At 45.5% G+C, this 24,000-nt stretch overlaps 1 protein-coding gene across 17 annotated transcripts in view; it reads right to left on the bottom strand.

Annotated features, from left to right (window-relative positions):
• ARVCF (ARVCF delta catenin family member) overlaps positions 1-24,000 on the bottom strand; it is a 317,887-nt gene that overhangs the window by 57,074 nt on the left and 236,813 nt on the right. For all 17 annotated transcript variants that reach the window (XM_087880246.1, XM_087880244.1, XM_087880236.1 and 14 more), the window contains 3 exons: positions 22,536-22,719; positions 6,705-6,822; positions 3,321-3,492 (listed from right to left, as the gene is read on the bottom strand). In XM_087880246.1, coding sequence (XP_087736372.1) covers positions 3,321-3,492; positions 6,705-6,822; positions 22,536-22,719 — 474 coding nt within the window. The remainder of the gene's footprint in view (positions 1-3,320; positions 3,493-6,704; positions 6,823-22,535; positions 22,720-24,000) is intronic.

Below are 24,000 nucleotides of genomic sequence, written 5' to 3' on the forward strand. Positions count from 1 at the left end.
TACCTGTATTGCCTTTGATACAGCCTGGCCTCATATGATCACTGCTGTATGGAATGGGACAACTCACCAAAGTCAAGTTGCTGTGGCCAACTCTCCATGGCCAACTCTTCTTGGCCAACTCTTCTTGGCCAACTATCCATGGCCAACTCTCCATGGCCAACTCTTCTTGGCCAACTCTCCATGGCCAACTCTTCTTGGCCAACTCTCCATGGCCAACTCTTCTTGGCCAACTCTCCATGGCCAACTCTCCATGACCAACTCCCCATAGCCAACTCGCTGTGGCCAATTCACCATGGCCAACTTGCCATGCCCAACTTACCACAGGACAACTTGTCACAGGACAAAATAACAATTCAATTTAATTCTTGAAAATAAATAAAAAAAATATTTTAATTTTGGTCATTCCCATTTTATTCCATCCCTCCTTTTGCATCCTTTCTTTAATGATTGTATTCCATCATTTCTTTGGTATCCGTGTAACTCTTGTCCCGCGGTGAGTTGGCCATGGCAAGTTGGCTGTGGCGAGTTGGCCATGTTGAGTTGGCTTGCAATGAGTTGTCTGCGGTGAGTTGTTGCAGACCCACTGCTCTAGCATCACCTGGTAACCTCACTCAACTAACTCAATGGACGGGGCTTCCGTGTGCATTAAGCATGATCCTGTCTGTGTGACTTGGTTGACCTCCCAATCCACTTGATACCGTCATGTGTTGTTTGGAGAATGAAGCTCAAGGATTCTTGAAGCCGTTGGCCCACTGCTCGTTTTCCCCAATGATTAGAGGGGGGAAAGGTGGCTAATTCTAGTTTAGAATCAGTTCCTTCTCAGAAATTATCAGGAATATGAATATTCATAGACTGGAATAGGCAACAGATCAGCCAATGGGGACTGCTTGGATAGACATGGTAACAGGTAAGCCAATGGGGACTGTTTGGAAACTGAAACATAGTATTTGTATGTATGGGGCCATAAGAGAGAGTTTGTAGTCTGGGCGTGGCTTAGACTTGCTGAACTGTATATAAGAGTTGGTTTGGCCTCTGTAATGGGAGCCTCTGTACAATATATTAGCCCGGGGTGAAATCTACTTACCTTCCCAACCAGTTCAGAAGTGCATGCGCTGCGCATGTGCATTCCCTCTGCACATGCGCAAACCCTTCTGCGCATGTGCACAGGGTAAAAAATTGGTTACTTCCTGGTTTTAAATGATGACCGGGTGGGTGGGCAGATCCTTGCACCGGTCCTTCAAACCACCAGTTCTTCAAACCACTGGTCTCTATTGCTAGCGGTTCGGCTGAATCGGTCCAAACCGGGAGCATTTCACCTCTGTATCTTTCTACTCTGTAATGACTTGCTCCCTATGAATATTGCTTCTGTGTTCCTGATATTGTATGCTGAATTTCTGCTGAACGGTATTGTTCATAAAGAAGTTGCTTATGTAATTCGAATCCTGCTGAAGTTCATTTCATTGTGTCTGATTGTGTGTGCTGCCACAAACTCCGACAGAAATGTCGCCGAGAAAGGACCCAGGTGGGATCTACACCTCCTCCTCCTCCTCCTCCTCCTCCTCAAGGGTTAATAACAGCCTTACGAAACAGTCTCGCGCCTTTTTGTAAAATGTGTTTGCGCGAAACGGTGCTACCAGACTTCCCCTGATCTGGGGCTACCTCAGAGTAACCAGAGACTAACAAGTTTCTCCCCCCCCCCTCTACAAAACTCTACAGGCGTTCTTGACATGACTCTCCTTAACTGGAGACTTGGAGAGAAAAAGGAAGAAAGGAAGAGGAGAAGAAACGGATGGGTAATAACCGCAAATGGAGAATTCGTCTTCACGATCCCTACATTTAAAAGATCATGCTGAAGAGGACAATTCAGGAGAGATTGAGAACAGTGGGGTCCTTGTAGCTTACTAAATTGGTGGTTTGCTTGCAGACATTTCACGACCCAACTGGGTAACATCATCAGTGCTAGAAGGGGAGTGGGGTTTGCTCCCTGTTTATATACGATGGCTGTTGTGGCCCGTCAGTGGCCTGTGCGGATTGTAGCTGATTCTGACAGCGAGGAGGCTGGTGTAGTGTTGTGCCAGCAGCCTGTGCAGCTGGCGCTTGAGTCAGACAATGAGGAGGCTGGAGAAGATGTGGTGCCAGAGGCAGGGATTCAGCCAGGGCCTTCAGAACCTCCAGAAGCTCCCATAAGTGAAGAGGACGAAGAGGAGGAACCTCTTCTCGATGCACGGGCGCGCAGAGCTGCCAAAAGGCAGGAGTGGCTCCTCAGGAGGAGGTCTCCTCGAGAGAAAGGCTTGGGGCTAATTGGCCACTCCCTTAGCCTATTTAAGGAGGAACTCTGACTGAAGCAATTTGTAGGGAACAACTTTAGTTCACTCTACTTCGCGTCTGGATTCTCTGCAAATTGCTTCTGGGCTTTCTGCCAACCTTCGTAAGATTGTGATTACTTTATCTTTGGTTTCTTGTAGGCTGTTAAGAACAGCCTTTGTTTTGAAAAAGACGGAGTTATTTTAGTAAATTAAGTTTTGTACCAACTTTGTGTTTGCTGTGTTCTTTGGGATCCATAGCTGGGGCAGAACAATGGCTTTGCCCTGCCAGTGTTGGTGGGGTGTGGTTCTCTCCTTGGTAGGAGAAAACCAAAGAGTTTTGGTGGGAGAAAAACGACATCCATTAGCACTGGATGATGTGATCTAGTCGGGTAATAAAGCATCCACATACCAACCACCAAGTTCTGAGCTAGTATGTATAAACAGGCAGCAAATTCCACACTCCCTGATGATGTTACTTAGCTGGATCATGAAACGTCTACAAGCAAACCACCACGCTCAGAGAGCACCAGCCTTCAGCCCTGAGCTACAGATCGGTCTACTAGATCGGTCAATAAATCTGGCTGTTCACGGCTTTCGATGCCGGTCAGAAATAGGAAAACGGTGGCTTCTAAGACATTAGTGAAACGCGACACAGGGCATTCCCTCATCAGGCTAGCTTGCTAGGAATTCTGGGACTTGGAGGCCCAAGGCAACTGGAGGGCGCCATATTGGGGGAAAAAATATGGGTTAGGACCAACCAGTGTTGCAAGGAGATTACATATCGAGTGCAATATACCCAATCAAAGCATCTGGAGGGCTAGGGAAATGCAACATACGGTATTCCTTCATCAGGCTAGCTTGCTTGGAATTCTGGGATTTGGAGGCCCAAAGTAACTGGAGGGGCCATATTGAGGTGGGGGGAAAAGCTGGTGTAGGACAAACCAGCATTGCAATGTTATTGCAGAATGGGTGTAACCTACTTCATCATTCCCAAGGTATTCGGACAATACATACCTTTGGCCTTTTTCCCACCGAAGCAGCCTGCGTCGTCCTTCTTTTTCTTATGAGTTACTCCAAAACTTCCCATCTGGTTACTTTCTAATTCCCGGAACTTGTCGGCACCAGGAATTTCTTTGTGGACGTGGTAGGAAAGGTTCCTCATGATGCAGACGCAGTTCTCCACCGACTGGAGCAAGAAAAAGAAGATGGAAGACTTCAAAGAAAGACCCGTCACAGCAAGTCTCCAAGAGATGGTACAACAGTTTAGCAACAGTTTGAAGCTACAAGGGCTCTGAGAAAAGTAATTGGGGAATGATCCTAAGGCGGCCATTGCAGCCTTCCCACTGGTCATGTGTGTCAGGTTTCGGTGTCGTCTCAAATAAATTGCATTTCCAAACAAATAGTCTTTGATGAAATCTTTCATTTATTAAGCACGACCATCTGTTCCCGACTACGTCGTAGCCAACACTGACTTCCTGACCCCAAGCCTTCCTTTTCCGTTCCCCAATTCTCTGCGTCTCATTGGCCATCTTCCAAATCACTCTCCCCATATCTACTACTTCAGCTCCCAGGAATGTCCCCCCTCCCATCCCATCTCCTAGGGGATATTATCTTCAGGGAAAATAAGTAGGTGAAAAGTCAAGCGTCCTCTTGCCAGCTGCCCCCTCTTCTCCTCCTTATGTTAGCACTGGAACGAATATAGTTTGGAGTGCTGACATCGTGATCACAATTTGGGTGCTCAGCAACCAGCATACGTTTACGGCAGGGGTGGGCTTCAAAAATTTTAGCAAGGGGTTTTCTGCCTGGTTGCTGGGTGGGCATGGCCATGGTGGGCGTGGCCTAGTCGGCCTCCTGCACCATGGCGTTTTTGCCCTCCCCAGGCTCCAGAGGCTTTCCTTGAGCCTCTGAGAAGGCTTCCCATACTTCCGGTAGGCCCGTTTTTTACCCTTCCTGAGCCTCCGCGCACACCCTGCATCCAAAACGGGCCGCATGGGGACTCCTGGGAGGGGTGAGGCTGGGTGGGCAGAGCCAACCAGAGTAGGATTTGGGGGTTCTCTGAACTGCACAGAATCTTAGCTAGCGGTTCTCCCGAATCCCTGCGAACCCCCAGCAGCCCACCCCTGGTTTACGGTGGTTATGGAAGGCTCCTGGGGGGGAGGTGACGTGATCGGCATTTGTGACCTTCCCAGGGGGCATCCGATAAGCAAAATCAAGGGTGGAAGCCAGATTTGCTTAATGACTGAGGGACTTGCTTAAGAACCGCAGTGATTTGTTTAATGACTTCAGAAATTAGGTCATAATGTTATTTAGGTACTTGTTAAATTTGTAACGTCAGAATGGTGCTGTGGCCTAGAGGTGGAGCCCTTGCCTCACAATCAGGAGGCTGTGAGTTCGATCCTAGGTAGAGGCAGATATTTCTCTCTCTGGGTATAATGAGAATATATCTACTGGAAAAAAACTCCTCACTGGCGACAGGAAGGATATCCGGGCGGTAAACACTCTGCTAGCTCCATTCTGGTTTCCCAAACTCCATCCCGCAAGGGATGATGGGTTCATAAAAAAGGAGATGATGATGATTAAATTTACAACATCAGGGGTGACTCTGTTATTGTACGCATTACTTAGATGCTTAGATGTGATGGACATTCCTGACCCAATTGTGGTTGTAAGCCAAGGACGACCTGTATTCTCCTAAACCAGGGTTTTCTACAGTGGTGAAATTCAATTTTTTTTACTACCGGTTCTGTGGGCGTGGCTTGGTGGGCGTGGTGTGGCTTGGTGGGCGTGGACTGGTGGGCGTCAGAAGGATACTGAAAAATCTCCATTCCCACCCCACTCCTGGGGGAAGGATACTGCAAAATCCCCATTCCCTCCCCACTCCTGGGGGAAGGATATTGCAAAATCTCCATTCCCACCCCAGTCTGAGGCCAGCCAGAGGTGGTATTTGCCGGTTCTCCGAACTACTCAAAATTTCCGCTACCAGTTCTGCAGAACCTGCTGGATTTCACTCCTGGTTGGCTGTGAACCATCCACGGTTCCAAACCATCGATGGCTCTTTTCCATTCCCTGCTACCTTTTCCCATGGCGAAGCCAGCATAGCAGGTCAATGGATGAGTGACTTCAAGCTTTTTAACAAAGCAAGAATTTATCAAAAACAAACTTTTGACAATTGACAAAGGAGCTGGAGTGGAGGGATACGTTGCAGGATGCATCTGAGATGCATCTGTGCTACGGCTCAAAGCCAGAAGATCTACAAGGAACGTAGAAGCCCAGTCTATCCTCCCCCACGGGTTCCACCTCCAGCTAATGAGTTGCAGATGGTGAAAAGGGAAAGACCACAGCGTGGTTTTTAATTTGTGTGGGCTTCTCAAGAATCTGGGAACAGCAGCCAAAGCTTCTACGTTGCATAGCTTTGCTGGAATATGTCCCGTCTTCAGCCCCACTCCTCCCTCCCGAAACATATACATATTCACAAACTGCGAACCCCTCCAACACAGAGACACGACTGCCAGCAACTCAGCCGCTGAGAAGAAGACTTGGATGTAGTCTTCATACTTTGGGCGGAAACACTCTTATCGGAAACCTTGGAAAGATGGGCTAGAGCAGAATAACATCAATCAGAATAGAGTTGGAAGCAGTGGTGGGATTCGGCCGGTTCGGGTGAATCGGTAATTGTGACATGCAGGTGGGCCTACCCCCGCCCAGGCATTATGCCATCCTATTTAGCACATTTTTTAAGCTGCACGAATGTGTGCAAGCTGCATGTGAGCAAAACACATGCACAGAAGGCTGCACACATGCGCAGAAAGCCACGTGCATGTGCTCACATATTCAATTCCGGGCGAACCAGTTGTGAAATTATGTGAAGCCCACTTCTGATTGGATCATTCAGTCCAACTCAGTGGTGAAATCCAAATATTTTTACTACCGGTTCTGTGGGAGTGGCTTGGTAGGCGTGGTATGGCTTGGTGGGCATGGCAGGGGAAGGATACTGCAAAGTCTCCATTCCCACCCCGCTCCGGGGGAAGGATATTGTAAAATCTCCATTCCCTCCCCACTTCAGGGGGAAGGATGTTGCAAAATCTCCATTCCCACTCCCCTCTGGGCCCAGCCAGAGGTGGTATTTGCCGGTTCTCCGAACTGCTCAAAATTTCCGCTACCGGTTCTCCAGAACCTGTCAGAACCTGCTGGATTTCACCCCTGCTCCAGTGACTCTCCTAGTCACAGGTGATTCTCCCTAATTTAAGACACTGGATTTTAAAGCAAAGGTCTTATGCGAATATAGGTCAATATACGTGTCCCAGGATAACATTGCTGGATCCAATCCAGCACGTAATAAATACACGGATTTCTTCTGCGAGCTACAATTCCCTTTCGGACACGCAAGCCGGAGATTACCTTGTTATCCGTATCTTTTTTGCCGACGGCAGACTGCAAAGCATGGAGAAGAGCATCTACCAAACCTTCACATTCCCGGAGTCTCCGACGTGCTTCAGCACCATCCGAACTTACATTCCTGCAAAATAGGAATAATAATAATAATAATAATAATAATAATAATTACCGAGGGTCACGTGATTTGCAGAAGCTTTCCAACCAATTAAGCAAGTTCGGCTTTTAAGGGTACCCATTGTAGGTGTCAAGAGGCTAAGCAGTCAATACATTTAAAATAATACTAATACTAATACTACTACTACTAATAATAGTAATAATAATAATAGTAGTAGTAATAATAATAATAATAATAATAATAATAATAATAATAATAATAATAATAATAATAATAATAATAATCCTTTTTGCCATAGTCCTCGATTTACAACAGTTTGTTTGTGATTATCCCAGCCGGTTTCCGACAAGCAAAATCAATGGGTGAAGCCGATTTGCTTAATGACCACATGATCCACTGAACAATGACAGTGATTTGCTTGTGGCAAAAAAAAAAAAAAGTCGTAAAACCAAGCAGAATCATACGACAACTCAATGACCGCATCCCTTAATGATGAAGAGGTTCTGCTCCCAATTGTGGTCGTTAAGTCCAGGACTACTTGTAAGTGTGAAGGAATGTGGAACTTGGGCAAGGAAGAAGTGAGCAGTTATAGGGGATGTGTGGAAGGGAGGGAGGGAGGGAAGGAAGGAAGGGAGGGAGGGAGGGAGGGAGGAAAGGAGGGAGAGAAGGAGGAAGGAAGGGAAGGAAGGAAGGAAGAAAGGAAAGAAGGAAGGAAGGAAGGAAGGAAGGAAAGAAGGAAAGAAGGAAGGAAGGAAGGAAGGAAAGAAGGAAGGAAGGAAGGAAAGAAGGAAGGAAAGAAGGAAGGAAGGAAGGAAGGAAGGAAAGGAAAGAAGGAAGGAAGGAAGGAAGGAGAGGAGAGGAGAGGAGAGGAAGAACAATAGCACTTAGAACTTATATACCACTTCACAGTGCTTTACATCCTTCTCTAAGCGGTTTACAGAGTCAACCTCTTGCCCCCAACAATCTGGGTCCTCGTTTTACCGACCTTGGAAAGATGGAAGGCTGAGTCCCTACCGCATTCCAATTCTTGCCAGATTCACCTAACAACCTCGTCACCAGCTTCACAAGTACGGTGGCAAGAACAGTTGGCATAACATGGGAGCAAAAAGTCATTTAATAAATATCCCACTTAGCAACAGAAATGTTGGGCTCAATTGGGGTCGTAACTCGAGGACTACCTGTATAACTGGGAAAAATACATCTTTTTTTAAAAAAAAAAATCTGCATTTTTCACACATCATTTCAATTCTGGTCATTGTCATTTGGTAAATCGGGGAAGGGAGAAAAAAAAAAAAGATTTCTCACTTGAAATTTTTCCAAATTGGATCAGCTTATCCTTTGGCCATCAGCTCCAACCACTGTAAATGACTTTGGGAAGGGCAATGTCCTCTATTTTTCTTTCCACCCAATCCACCTTCTGTTAATATTTGTGAACAGGCTAAGAGGATTGTCGATGTGCAAAAGGAAGAGCTAAGCCCCATTAAAGACACAGAGCAATTAACTAAAGCTAATTAGCTGAGCCTCTTTACACAATGTAAACCAGAAATCCAAACACAGGGATGATACCTTGAAGTCATGATAGCCAGTTCCAAACATATTGAAAAGAAAACACAACTTTTTTTTTTAATTTAAAGCTTGAAGGAAGGACAGAGTGGTCATTTTTTAAAATAATAATAATAATAATAAACCACCTGGAGCTGTGCACAATTTTGGCCTTTATTAAAAGTCTTTCCCGTGTACATTTTAATTGTCTCTTGTTCTGAAGCCTCTTTCCTTTATTGGAAACCTAACAGAATTTTAATGAAGAAATGATCGGATTATTTTCTTGAAACAATCCCCGCTTTGCTAATTTTCATGTCTTTGGAAGAGAATTTTAAGTGGATCGTTTAGGCCAATGCACTTCTGAAAACATCCAATTTTTGGGGTAGGGGAGAAAGAGAGATGAATGCTTCAGGAAAGCGAGGCGAACACTGGTTTTTATTATCTTACATTAATAAGCATTGGAATTAATGTTCTAATTAGATGACAAAAGAGCAGATCTGGAAAACCTCGGGGCAAACTTCATAGAATCCATTAAAAAAAAAATCACAGAAATATGTATTTGGGGGAAAAAAAACAACCACTTCCCCAAAATTTAACCGAGTGCTCGAGGCATCCCTCTGCTTGAATCTTGCCAGGGTTTAGTAGCTTCTTCAACTTGGCAATAATGTAATATTCTCGTTTGTGAAATGGCACAATTGATTTGTGCAAGAGATATCTATGGAGATTCTCAATTACCCAGATCATCAGAGGTGGGTTTCAGCAGGTTCTGACCAGTTCTGGAGAACCGGTAGCGGAAATTTTGAGTAGTTCGGAGAACCGGTAAATACCACCTCTGACTGGCCCTGCCCCCACCTATTCTCTGCCTCTTGAGTCCCAGCTCATCAGGAGGAAATGGGGATTTTGCAGTAACCTTCCCCTGCCACGCCCACCAAGCCACACCCACAGAACCGGTAGTAAAAAATTTTGAAACCCACCACTGCAGGTCATGGTTGTCCCAAAGGTGCTTTTTCAAGAGGCAACTGGACTTTCTTGGTTTTCCTTTGAAGACGTTTTGCTTCTCATCCAAGGAGCTTCTTCAGTTCTTCAGAAGGGAAACGTTTTCAAGGAAAACCAAGAAAGTTCAGTTGCCTCTTGAAAAAGCAACTTTGGGACAGACAAGTGAGATAATCCATCTTTTTTCCCCTGGAGTTCACACTCAAGATAACGTTTAATTTACCAAAACCCTGAAATAATTTTCAGCGCTGACATAGAAAAGGGAGGATGAAGCCTGAACTTTTGCCTGCTAACTCCCTTTGAAGATTCGGTCTCCTTGGAGATGAGGAGGGGGGGAAACATTCCTGTGAACTGACGGGAAAAGGAATCAGGAGAGTGACTTGGAAGATAGCCAATGAGAAGCAGAGAATTGGGGATCGGAAAGGGAGGGTTTGGGGGGCAAAGGTCAGTATTGACCACGAAGAGCCAGGATCCGGTTGCTGTGCTCAAATAAAGAGAAAATTTCCTTAAAGATTGGCAGTTTGGAAGTTCATTTATTTTGAGATAGCATCGAAACCTGACACATGGCTTCTTAACTCCCCAAATCTTATCACCGATAAGCATTCAGCACCCAAATCATGAATCCTTGTATATATTCACACTTGGGAGGCCGCCATCTTAGAAAATGGCAGCTATTGAAGGACTGGTCTATATTTGTGCATAAATTCCACCCTTACAATGTTGACATGACTTAAGATAAGCAAATCTGCCATGTGTTGGTTCCTTAAACAATGATCTTTTTTATGAGGCTAGCCCCATAGCCAAATATGGATTCATACCACAAGCAAGATTTGAGCACTGAATTCAATGCTTGAGCACTTCCAAGGACCGGAAAAGCTTTCCCTTGTTTCATCTCCCCGTAATCCTGTGTCACCTTGGCTTTGTAGCAAAGACTCTTGTTTAAAATTAGCTGAGGAAAAAGAAGTCTTGAAGCAATACGTTCACACATTTGAAGAGACAGATTGCCACTTGTAGATTGCCACTTGATTTCTTTTCTTTTTTTTAAATCACTTGCCAGAATAAACAAGCTGACTTGGATTTAATCCATTTAACATACTTTGCAGAACGTCCTTCCTTCCTTCCTTCCTCTATTTCCTTCCTTTCTTCCTTGCTCCCTTCCATTTCCTTCCTTCCTCCTCCCTCATTCCCTTCCTTCATTTCCTTCTTTCCTCCTCACTTCCTTCCTTCATTTCCTCCCTCCCTCCCTTCCCTCCCTTTCACTCTTTTATCTCCTTCCTTCCTTTCCTTCCTCCAGTTCCTTCCTTTCTTTCTCATGCCCTCCCTTCCTTCCTTGCTCCCTTCCATTTACTTCCTTCCTCCCTCTCTCGTTCCCTTCCTTCATTTCCTTCCTTCCTTCCTCCCTCTCTCGTTCCCTTCCTTCATTTCCTCCCTCCCTTCCCTGCCTTTCACTCTTTTACCAAATACTTCCTTCCTTCTTTCCTTCCTTTTCTTTCCTCTCTCTCTTTCCTTGCCTCCTTCCCTCTCTTCCTTTATTATCCCTCCTCCCTTTATATTTTTCTCCCTCCCTTCTTTTTTTCTCCCTCCCTCATTCTTCTCCTCCCTCCCTCCCTCCCTCCAATATATCCTGCAACCTGCAACTAAATATATATTCTGGATCAAGCTATAAAAGTAGAATTGACCCTTGCTAGACTGATCAGATATGAAGATGTCTCTTTATCTTTCCGTCTAATATCTGAAGTGCTGAAAAAGCAGAGAAAATACCTTTGGAAGGAGAAGTAATTAAAAAAAAAATTAGATTGTGCAGAAATGAATAGATTGACTTTGATGATTAAAGAAAGAGAAGGTTCAGAATACCTTAAGATATGGAATCAAGTCTATTATTGGTTAGAAAAGAGATACAAATAAGTAAATTAATAGTTATGTATAAAAATGCTCTAATCAGAACATTCTGTTAGTGATGAATTGTTGTCATTGATTGGATGAGAATGAAGACAGAAGAAAGAACAAAAAGAAGAATGATTCGAGACAACACCGAGATGTCACATGGAAGGAATGACTGATGTATTAAGTGTCTGATGAAGTGCTTTTGGTGGGAAATGAAGTAAATACCCACTATCTACTATCTGCCAGTTTAGAAGTATATCTTTGTTAGCTGCTAAATCCTTGAGTCCTCCTTGTAAGGAGTTTTTATCCCAACATATCTTCAGGTCTCCAGACTGGATCGACTCTTCCCTGATGACTTCCTACTGACAAAAATGTGAAGATTCAGACAGGTTGTTGACTGAATCCACCGACATATAATTTACCATAAATATTGCAATTTGGTCAATGTTGTGTAGCAAATGGCTTTTTTTGTTGCAATTTGGTGGTTAGGTTTATTGATGTTTTCTGCCTGGTTGCTTTGATGTTTAAATTGTTACTTTGGATGTAAACATTCCCTGACCATCCATAGAGACGAAGGAGAGAGATATATGCATTTTAAGAAATACAGAAAAATACTGCTTCATTGTGGGCACCACAAAATGATACCTCTGTAGATTTCAGCTATTTCCTGTAGTAGTGTCAGAATTATGTGCACAATCCGAAAGGCTAAATTACTGCTTTCGGAATGGACGTTGGTTGTGTTGGGCAACTGTGATAAGGCCCACCAGCTTGGCATAAACATCTGACGTACCATAAACAAGAGGCTTTGTAACAGTCTAAATGAAAAAGATTCCTAACATTGACTAATTAATGAAATAGTCAGTACATTCAGAGCAGGGGTGGGTTCTAAATTTTTTTTACTACAGGTTCTGTGAGCAATTTTGAGCTTAAGTGTGGTCGTAAGTTGACAGACTTGTGAGTGTCTCTTTCTAACCCTTTTGCTGTTCGGGAGCCTGGAGGAGCCAAAAGGGTTTGGAAGCTTCAAAGGCTTCTTTGAAACTCAACCTTTCTGTAAAGATTTTGGCTTGCCCTCCTGTCAAGTTGAGCAGCTCGGAGACCCTGCTTGAGAAGGAAGAACTGAGGGGGGGGGAGGGAAGTGAGGAGGGGGAGGGGAGCAGATGCCGGCTCAACTCTGGAATTTTTAGTTTGCTTTGAAAGGATGCTCTGGGCTCAAGATGCCATGAGTATTTGTCACAATGTGAACGGGGTCTCTCTCTCTCTCTCTCTCTCTTGTCACCTGGTGCAATGTAGTTACAGTTACAGACAGAGAGAGACCAAAGACCAGCTGTGTTTGAAGAAGACAGGGGTGGGATTTTGGCTGAAACTGATGTCCTTCCTTCCTTCCTTCCTTCCTTCCTTCCTTCCTTCCTTCCTTCCTTCCTTCCTTCCTTCCTTCCTTCTTTCCCTTTCTTCCTCCCTCCTTCTCCTTCCTTCCTTCCCTCCAGTGGTGGGTTTCAAAACATTTTACTACCGGTTCTGTGGGTGTGGCTTGATGGGCGTGGCATGGCTTGGTGGGCGTGGAAGGGGAAGGATACTGTAAAATCTCCATTCCCACCCCATTCCAGGGGAAGGATACTGTAAAATCTCCATTCCCACCCCACTCCAGGGGAAGGATACTGCAAAATCCCCATTTCCTCCCAATCAGCTGGGAATTGGGAGGCAGAGAATCGATGGGGGCGGGGCCAGTCAGAATTTTTACTACCGGTTCTCCGAACTACTCAAACTTTTCGCTACTGGTTCTCCAGAACTGGTCAGAACCTGCTGAAATCCACCTCTGCTTCCCTCCCTCCCTCCTTCCTTCCTTCCTGTCTGGTATGAGCATGCATGCCGGCCACCTGATTGGCCCATGGGCATGCATTGCAGTAACCGGAAGACTTTGCTCATGCAAAGTGTTCCCTTTTTGGCACCCGGTGCTGAAAAAGTTCACCATCACTGATCTAAACCTTTTAAAGCCACCTCCTCAAAAAATGCCTAAGATCGTGCCATTGAAATATAGCCATCTTTCGCTAAAAAAAAAATAAAATAAAATTGGCAGCAGGATTTTGGCCTCCGGAGGCAGATTTAAAAGTGAACCCAAAAATGCTTCGTTTCTCATTTCCATTAGAAAAAGAGACACAGGCTGAAAAAAAAATGTGGCTCTGCCTTTTCCGGTGACATCACTCTCCTGGCTTCTCAAAACGACCTTCAGAACACGACCGTCCTTCAACAGAGCGGCAGCCCCTTCAAAATGTCGACAAAACGTCGGCAATCACACCCTGCTCTAAACCGCGAGTATCGGAGAGCTGAAGCTTTCAGCGTGGCATCTCGAGAGCTTATCGCTGGAAGCCTCTGAGAGTCAACCGAGGAGAATCTTCTTCCACCTTTCCCTGTAGTGCCCCCAAGGTGAGATGCAGACCGAATCCCCTTTAATGTACCTTTCAAAGTTACTCAAGAAGCATCAAAAGTGAGTGCAACGGGGGCCGTGACTTTGCAGTTAAAAACGATGCATAATTTATGGCTATTAGCATGGAAGGCTTCAAGCTGAACTCAAGGGGCGCAAAATATGCGGTCTTGCTCAGGATACAAGCCTTAGAACAAACCACCAGATGCCGTGAGATTGGACAAGACTGGAAAGTTAATTCAGATTCGAGCCGAGGTGGCGCAGTGGTTAGAGTGCAGCACTGCAGGCTACTTCAGCTGACTGCTGACTGCAGTTTGGCAGTTCAAATCTCACCGGCTCAACGTTGACTCAGTCTTCCATCCTTCCGAGGTGGGTAAAACAGGGGCCCAGATTATTGTTTGCAATATGCTGATTCTTTAAACCGCTTAGAAAGGGCTGTAAAAGCACTATGAAGTGGTATATAAGTCTAAGTGCTGTTCTCCTTGACGGGCTCCGAGAACCAAGAATGATAAGTAGAGTGACTTAAGAGTAGGGTTTTTTTTTAATGGTTCTTCATCTATAGACAGAATCTGGCCAAACTAAAGCAACTGAATCCCTACATAGCCACAAATGAACTAAATCCAACCTCCCTTGAATTCCGTTGACCCTTATCTAACTCTAACCAGGTGCCGATCTCTAGTTGAGAAGATTCCTGTTCATCAGCTTTTAGCAATAAATCAGTTTCATTGGACCTTCATACATGAACGTCATCCTTTCATGCCTGACAAGGAGCGAAAAATAAAAAGCTGGATTTTTTCCGGGACCAAAACACACACATATCAAGGGGTGAAATTCAAATGGTTCGGACAGGCTTGGGCGAACCGGTAGGGACGATTTGAATCGGTTTGCCGAACCGGTAAAAACCACCCCTGGTTGGTCCTGCTCACTACTGCCTGTTTGCCGCTCACACCTTCCAGCCACTTGCTCATCCCTTCCAGCCGCTCGACCCATTCAATGTTACATGCTGCAGCAGAGAGCATCTGAACTTTTCTCTCTCCATTCACAGCGGAGCTGCTGAAGCCTGTCCCTTTAAGATACTTCGACCCCCGGGAGGGAGGGGGCTGGTGGGGGGGACATAAAAGGAGCAGCAGCTCCTCTGCCACAGCATTCACTATGAGCCCTTCTGGTGCTCATACACACATTTTTTTCCTACTGGGTTCTGTGGGCGTGGGGTCATGTGACCGAGTGGACGTGAGTGACATCGAGTTCGGAGACTACAGTTGGTCCAGAACGCAGCTGCGCAAGCTGTCGTGGGTGCACCTAGGTACACCCACATTACACCAATTCTCCGCGAGCTGCACTGGCTCCCTACTGGTCTCCGGGTGCAATTCAAGGTGTTGGTTATTACCTTTAAAGCCCTACATGGCTCAGGGCCAGGTTATCTTCGAGACCGCCTTCTGCTGCATAGCTTCCAGCGACCGGTAAGATCCCATAGAGTTGGTCTCCTCCGGGTCCCGTCAGCTAAACAATGCCGGCTGGCGGGCCCGCGGGGAAGGGCCTTCTCTGTGGCTGCCCCAGCTCTCCGGAACAAGTTACCTCTTGAGGTCCAGACCATCCCCACCCTATTGGCCTTCCGCAAAGCGGTGAAGACCTGGCTTTTCCGGCAGGCCTGGGGCCGTTGATCTCGCTCTTGTGATCTGGCGAGATCCGGCCATGAATGGCGTGAATGAGTTTTTAATGTTTTTAATGTTTTTAATTTTAAAATGTTTTTTATAATGATTTTTTAAAATGTATTGTGAGCCGCCCTGAGTCTTCGGAGAGGAGCGGCATATAAATTGAATTAATTGAATTAATTAAATTAAATTGGTCATGCCCACTCAGCCACAGAACTCCACCATCACCAAGCCACGCCCACAGAACCAGTAGAGAAAAAATTTGAACGTCATCACTGCATACATCCGTGTAGCACTCTTGGCAATATTAAAGAAATGGCTTTTCCTTGTTTTCTCAACTTCCCGGTTTACACAGCCTCGGGGTGTTTTTTGAGATCTCTCCTCCAGGAAATAACCGGCTCTGATGCTACTTAGCTTTTCAAAATCAACCAAGGTCAGCCGGATATTGCCATCTAGCTGACCAAAGCCATTAGGCTAGCAATGCAATAAAAAAAAGTGCAAAAAATATTTTCTGGAACGGCAGCAGCTGCCGTCGAGGGCTGCACATGCGTGCTGCGAAGAGCCATCAATAAGTTATTGAGAACATGCTTCTAACAACCTTGATCTTTGAAATTCAGCTCCGGTTTCCCGACTTAATTGTATCAAAGCTTTTCCTCGTCGGGGCTCGCCCGGGATCAAAAGAGGAAGAAAGTCTCAAAAAAAAAAAAAGGCCCCCATCAAACTTTACATTTTGTTTATCCTAAACTTCAAAGCGACCTTATCTTTTCTCTTTTCCTACTTTTACTTCATTAAACCTTGGGTTGGTTTGTGTTTTTTTTTTTATAGTTCCAATGCGATGTTGGCAACCGTGAAAACGACAAATGCATGACTGCAAAATTTATTCTCAGCTGGTGTCCACCATATTGGTGACATGTTTTAGTGCTTCGCAGAAGGAGAGAAGCTTGTATTTCTCACACCACAGGAACATCAACACCGACCGATCTGGCAATCTGGAGTTCTTATGGAGAATATGATTCCCCTATGCACAAGTCACAGGGACAAAGCACAGGACCGGAAGATCAGCCAACTGGCCTAGGCTTCCCCCAGCAGCACGAAGCTGAGTCCTCGTCCCGATAAATCCCTTTTATTTAATTGACAGTGAATTCCTCTCCAGCAAAGTCTTTCCTCTCCCACAGTCTTTCAAGACAGTTCACAATTACCGACCTTGATCAGGCTTCGTGAGTGGCCAGGCCGATATCTTTCAGACGCCGCAATACTTGGCAAGAATGCAGGAATGAACGAACTGTCTCCTGCAAACTCCACTCCCCTTTCGCTCCTCTTTTATTCCCTCCGGGAGGGGCCCTTCACTGTCCACCTGTGGCTTTACTCCTGAGTCGACCCTTGTTCTTTAGCTGTTCCCTTCTCCTGGCAACTCTGTGCATGCGCACACTGGGAACAGGCTCCAGCTGTTCGTCTGCCTCACTGATGTCTGACTCCGAAGGTAGCTGATAACTGTCATACGACCCTGGCCCCATCTCTGCCTCTGACGCAGAGCCCTCGTCAGAGCCTTCCCCAGACTCCAGGACTGGCCCATGTTCCTCCCCAACCTCCTCACTGTTCGAATCTGCTGCCAGCTGTGCTGGGTACTGGCGGGCCAGAACACTATGTTCAGTTTCGCTCAAGATGCCATCAAGTTTATACCCACCCACAGGAAAGAGTATGACAGCTGGAACATCAGGCAACTAGAAAGGATCACCAAGGCCTGTCTAATTCTAGGCCTCATCCAAACTAAAGTATCTTCCAATAGGAGAGAATATTTGTAGCTTGGGATATATACTTTCTTAGTAGGGCTTTTGGCCCCCCCCCAAGCAGTGTTCTATTTTATACAAAGTCAGTTTATTGCCCCCACAAACCGGGTCCTCATTTTACCTACCTCGGAAGGATGGAAGGCCGAGTCAACCTTGAGCCTGGTTGACTCCTCCCACCTGGCTCCTTTCCCAGACTTTCTCTCACAGCAAGTGTATATAAGCAGGGAGCAAACCCCACACTCATTCGCATCAATCAAACCTCCCTCCCTTCTAGCACTGATGATATTACCTAGTAGGGTAATGAAATGTCTACCGTGTTTCCCCGAAAATAAGACCCCGTCTTTTTTTTTTTTTTTTGAACCCTGAAATAAGCGCTTGGCCTTATCGCCATGCACTCAAAAGCCCGATTGGGCTTCTTATCAGGGGATGTCTTATTTTGGGGGAAACAGGGTACAAGCTTAGAGAGCACCAAAAGTACTAAAACATCTTCAGACAAATGGCCAAATGTGTTATTTAACTATAGTTAACTATCGTTCTGCTGTTCCATTGTTACCAGTGGTGGGAAGCTGTCATTCTAACAACCAGTTCGGTGATCCCGTGCTTCACGAACGTGTGCACAGTTTTACAAATACTAATCTTCTGTGTTACCACTTGGGAGTAACACAGCTGATGCGTGGCAATTCGTGCCGCTGCGCCAATCAGCTGAGAAGATAAAGGTAAGTAAACCGCAGGGTGATGGGGGGGGCGGAGGTCATCGGAGCTACCTGTTCGCCTCTAATTGTTACTTTTCCTTATCTTCCCGTCACAATCTGCCCTGCCTGAAATTGAAAGATCGTTATTTTTCACCCTCTGCTAGGCAAAAAAATGGGTCAGGGGTGAAATGCTCCCAGTTCGGACTGGATCGCCCGATCCGGTAGCGATGGAGGCGGGTGGTTCGGAGAACCGGTAGCAAAAATCCCTGCCTCCTCCCATTGCCCAGCTGAGCCGCGCAATCATCAGAGGCTTTTTTTTTTTAATTTTTAAAAGCATTTTTTCTACGATCTCTTTGGCCGAAAAAATGCTTTTAAAAGTTTTTAAAAAAAAGCCTCTGATGATCGCGCGGCTCAGCTGGGATCGTCAGAGGCTTTAAAAAAAAAAAAGCCTCTGCCAATCAGGCAAGTCAGCTGGGATCATCAGAGGCTTTTGAAAGCATTTTTTTACAAGCTCTTCACCGAAGAGGGTTTTAAAAGTGTAAAAAAAAAAAAAAAAAAGTTGGCCATGCCCACTCATATTACCCCCCCAAGCCACGCCCACAGAACCCATAGTAACAAATTTTACATTTCACCACTGAAACGGGTGGATTCCATTTTTTTTTTTGGGCGGTCGATTCTGGTTCCGTCGTAGGCAAAGCACACACACAAAAAAAATCCCTGCAGTGAGGGAATAATCCAATCTATTCCTGAGCTTCTTAACCATCTGCAGGAAGCAGAGCACTAAATTCAGAGCTCAGAAAAGGTCACTTCTAATGTTTGCTCAGCTCTGAGCAAGCCTGGTGCATCGGTCTAAAAAAAAAAATGACGACGCCTGGATCCTAACAGAGAAGGCCGCGTCTTCCTTCGGGGGGGGGGGATTAATGATTATTCCAGCAATGAGGCGGCGTAGAACAGTCTTCCTTACTTTCCGCCTTTTACAAAGCGATTCCCAGGAGAAGCTGCTTGGGTAGAAGTCCAGAGCATTGGAAATGAACAAGCGATTCGGGACGCCCGTATCAGTGGTGGGTTCCTCCCGGTTCCGCCGAGCCGGTAGCAGTGACGATATGACATCACCGAACCGGTTCTGCCCCCTCCCCCTCCCATGTTATTCTTACCTTTCATTTGGCCCCACCCCCAATCTATTGCTGCCTCCTTAGTCCCAGCTGATGGGCTAGAAGGAAAAAACCTGTTTAAACTCTTGCCGCGGGGCTTCAAAGGGCTGCCCTACAGCTGATCAGTGCCTCCAAAAACAAATGAGTAGACCAGTGCCTGCAAAAATAAATGGGTAGACCAGTGCCTCCAAAAACAGATCCCACCCAAAGCAGATCCTACATCCGTGGTGGGATTCAAACAATTTTTTTACTACCGGTTCTGTGGGCATAACTTGGTGGGCATAACTTGGTGGGCATGACTTGGTGGGTGTGGCAGGGGAAGGATACTGCAAAATCTCCATTCTCACCCCACTCCAAGGGAAGGATACTGCAAAATCTCCATTCCAACCCCACTCCAGGGGAAGGATACTGCAAAATCTCCATTCCCACCCCACTCCAGGGGAAGGATACTGCAAAATCTCCATTCCCATCCCATTCCAGGGGAAGGATACTGCAAAATCCCCATTTTCTCCCAATCAGCTGGGACTCGGGAGGCAGAGAATAGATGGGGGCGGGGCCAGTCAGAATTTTTACTACCGTTCTCCAGAACTGGTCCGAACCTGCTGAAACCCACCTCTGGGTGGAAACTAATTAAGGAGAGAAGCAACCTAGAACTAAGGAGAAATTTCCTGACAATGAGAACAATGAATCAGTGGAACGACCTGCCTCCAGAGGTTGTAAATGCTCCAACACTGGAAGTTTTTAAGACGAGATTGGACAACCATTTGTCTGAAATGGCGTAGGGCTTCCTGCCTGAGCAGGGGGTTGGACTAGAAGACCTCCAAGGTCCCTTCCGACTCTGTTATTCTATTTTCTTCAACTTCTTCATGAGGGAATGGAAGGGGAACACATCCATTCCCAGGAAATCTCTCGGAGGGAACGTTTATTTGCCCCGAAAGCAAAAGGCACTCAGGATCTCATAATATAAGCTGGTTTTGCTACGGCCCATTTCTAAGGCTTGCTATGCCAGGAACGTGCCTATTTAGGAAGCCCTAACATCCAGCAACAGGAAGCCAAAAATAACACGATTAACTTGGCAAGGTGTTACAAGCCTTCACCAGAGCCAAGATTGCAGGACACACTCGTCTTTTCAACATTCACGTAGAGCCTCATCTTGGTGTTGATGCAACAGCAATAACAATATTAATATTTTTTTTAAAAAGAAGAAAGGTAGCAATATAGATGAGGAGGGAATTAACACAGAATAACAGAGTTGGAAGGGACTTTGGAGGTCTTCTAGTCCAACCCCGTGCTCGAGCAGGAGACCCTCTTTTGCCCTAGATAGAATAGAATAGAATAGAATAGAATAGAATAGAATAGAATAGAATAGAATGGAATGGAATGGAATGGAATGGAATGGCATGGCATAGCATGGCATGGCATGGCATAGCATAGCATAGCATAGCATAGCATAGCATAGCATAGCATAGCATAGCATAGCATAGCATAGCATAGCATAGAATAGAATAGAATAGAATAGAATAGAATAGAATAACAGAGTTGGAAGGGACCTTGGAGGTCTTCTAGCCCAACCCTCTGCTTAGGCAGGATACCCTACACAACTTCAGACAAATGGTTATCCAACATCTTCTTAAAAACCCCAATGTTGGAGCGTTCACAACTTCTGGAGGCAAGTTGTTCCACTGGCTAATTGTTTTAACTGTCAGGAAATTTCTCCTTAGTTCTAAGTTGCTTCTCTCCTTGATTAGTTTCCACCCGTTGCTTCTTCTCCTGCCTTCAGGTGGTTTTGATCTCCTCCTCTTTGTGGCAGCCCCTCAAATATTGGAAGTCTGCTACCATGTCTCGCCTACTCCTTCTTTTCACCATTATACTGTGATGTATACATTTATATGTATGTATTCTATTCCTTTCCCCTTTTTGCCTCTCTCTTTTGTTTTTCTGTGGCTTTTCACTTCATTTTTTCCCACCAGGAATTTGTCTCCGTTCAAGTAGAAGTTAAAAATACCCATCTATTTGTTTCTTGCATGGATGATCAATCAACGTTTGTCACTGCCCTGTCAGCATTTACAAATCTCTATTATTATAGGATGCCTGGATGCCGAGCTATGGAAGCACATGAAATATATGCTGAGTGATTCGTTTCATTTTCTCTTCTTTATTTATATCGGCCTAAAAAACTGATCAAACGTAAAACAGAATGCCTCAAAATGAGGTCAATCAATCTTTTTTTCCCCCTAAACTACCACCACTTCAGTTCCTGCTGCTGGTTGGTTCAAAGGTCCAGAAAAGAATGCAATAAGATGGATGGATGGATGGATGGATGGATGGGCAGGTGGATAGATAGATAGATAGATAGATAGATAGATAGATAGATAGACAGACAGACAGACAGACAGACAGACAGACAGACAGACAGACAGACAGACAGACAGACAGATAGATAGATAGATAGATAGATAGATAGATGGGCTGGCGGATGGATGGATGGATGGATAGATAGATAGATGATGGGTGCATGGCTGGATGGATAGATAGATAGATAGATAGATAGATAGATAGATAGATAGATAGATAGATAGATGATGGATGGATGGATGGATAGATAGATATAATGGACGGGTGGGCAGGCGGATGGATGGATGGATAGATAGATAGATAGATAGATAGATAGATAGATAGATAGATAGATAGATAGATAGATAGATGATGGGTGGATGGATAGATGATAGATAGATAGATGCTCTTTATCAGCTATAAAACAGTTAATCCACCCCCAAACTGGCTGTGTCAATCCATTGTTCTTGATATCCATTTCTTTCTTTCTTTCTTTCTTTCTTTCTTTCTTTCTTTCTTTCTCATTCATTCATTCATTCATTCATTCATTCATTGTATTGGCCCCCCATCTTATCTCAGGGTAACTCTGGACCATATTGAGTTTAAAATTCTTCTCGGAATATATTTGCCTACTTCGAATGCAAGACTGTAGCTCTACAAGCAAAGGTAACTAAAAGGTAAAGGCAAAGGTTCCCCTCGCACATATGTGCTAGTTGTTCCCGACTCTATGGGGCGGTGCTCATTTCCGTTTCAAAGCCGAAGAGCCAGCACTGTCCGAAGACGTCTCTGTGGTCATGTGGCCGGCATGACTCAATGCCAAAGGTGCATGGAATGCTGTTCCCTTCCCACCAAAGGTGGTCCCTATTTTTTCTACTTGCATTTTTTACCCGCTTTCGAACTGCTAGGTTGGCAGAAGCTGGGACAAGTCACGGGAGCTCCCCCCGTTACGCGGCACTAGGGATTCGAACCACCGAACTGCTGAACCTTTCGATCGACAAACTCAGCATCTTAGCCGCTGAGCGACTATTTTACACCAAAACAGGTTTATGCTAAATTCAACCAAATATTCCCCAGCACCGACTATAAAACAGATAAGATTCAGATTAACAGAGTTGGAAGGGACCTTGTAGGTCATCTAGTCCAACCCACTGCCCAAGCAGGAGTCCCTACACCATCTGGTTACCTGAACTAACTGAATGCCATTTCGGCTTCCGTTTCCCTCCCTTTGGCCAATGGAACTGCAGTACGGACTCCCCGTTTCTCACCTCAGACATCCTGACGTATTCTTGAAGACTGTACTCCACTCCGCGTCGCGAGGCTTCGAATCTTCGTTCGGCTCGTTCTCCCACCCCGAATGAGGGATGATCACTTCATTGGTCAGCGTCTGAAGACCGTGGTTAATGATCACCATTTTGAGGGGTTCGTAAGATGACAGGTTCCAGAGGGTGCCTTGAGTAGGACGAAACAGTGGAAATAGATAGAAATGAGCAGGAAAACATGTATAAGCTTATTTATTTGTTTATAAAGGTAAAGGTTCCCCTCACACATATGTGCTAGTCGTTCCCGACTCTAGAGGGCGGTGCTCATCTCCGTTTCAAAGCCGAAGAGCCAGCGCTGTCCGAAGACGTCTCCGTGGTCATGTGGCTGGCATGACTCAATGCCAAAGGCCCACAGAATGCTGTTCCCTTCCCACCAAAGTGGTCCCTATTTTTCTACTTGCATTTTTAACGTGCTTTCGAACTGCTAGGTTGGCAGAAGCTGGGACAAGTAACGGGAGCTCACTCCGTTACGCGGCACTAGGGATTCGAACTGCTGAACTGCCGACCTTTCGATCAACAAGCTAAGCGTCTTAGCCACTGGGCCACCGCATCCCTTGCTTATTTGTATCTCATCGTTATTATTTTTACAAATAACTCAAGGTGGTGAACACATCCAACACGCCCTGCTCCTCTGATTTTTCTCACAACCATCCCGTGAAGTGGGTTGGGATTGAGCGTTGTCGGTTGGCTTTCGTGGCTAAGGGAGGATTTGAACTCACGATCACTCACTTTCTAGTTTGCTGCCTTAACCACTAGTCTAAACTGGCTCTAGGTTTTCCCTGTGGGTCACATTGCAAAGGGGAAAGCAACGCGATTTAAATACTGTGATCCAAACAGAACAGTCCTTTTTGGCACTCAACGGGGAACATCGAGATGAACAACATCTACATGCCATTCAAAAATAATCAAAACGCCAAAAAGGAAACAAGATACTGAGGATGTTATCTAGTTGGGCCATGAAACATTTGCAAGCAAACCACCAAGCTCAGCGAGCACCAAGGACCCCACAGTCCTCCTCCTCCTCCTCCTCCTCCTCCACTCCACAAACCTACCCCCTTCTAACACTGATGATGTTCCCTAGTTTGGTCGTGAAACATCTGCAAGAAAACTACCAAGCTCAGAAAGCATCAAGGACCTCCTCCTCCTCCTCCTCCTCAAACCCAGCCCCTTCTAACACTGGTAACACTGATGATACTACCTAGTTTGGTCATGAAACATCTGCAAGAAAACCACCAAGTTCCGAATGCATCAAGGACCCCACAGTTAAACCCTGAGCTATATATATTCTCTTCTATTAAAACCAGCGGTGAAATCCGCCCGGTTCTATCTGGCTTGCCGAACCTGTAGCGCCGGGGGTGGGAGGCTCCACTCACTCACCAGGATGTCATTACATCCTGTTTTTTTTTTTAAC

Source organism: Pantherophis guttatus, chromosome 17 (assembly GCF_059756535.1).
Source record: "Pantherophis guttatus breed Tessera chromosome 17, ASM5975653v1, whole genome shotgun sequence".
NCBI classification, from domain to species: domain Eukaryota; kingdom Metazoa; phylum Chordata; class Lepidosauria; order Squamata; family Colubridae; genus Pantherophis; species Pantherophis guttatus.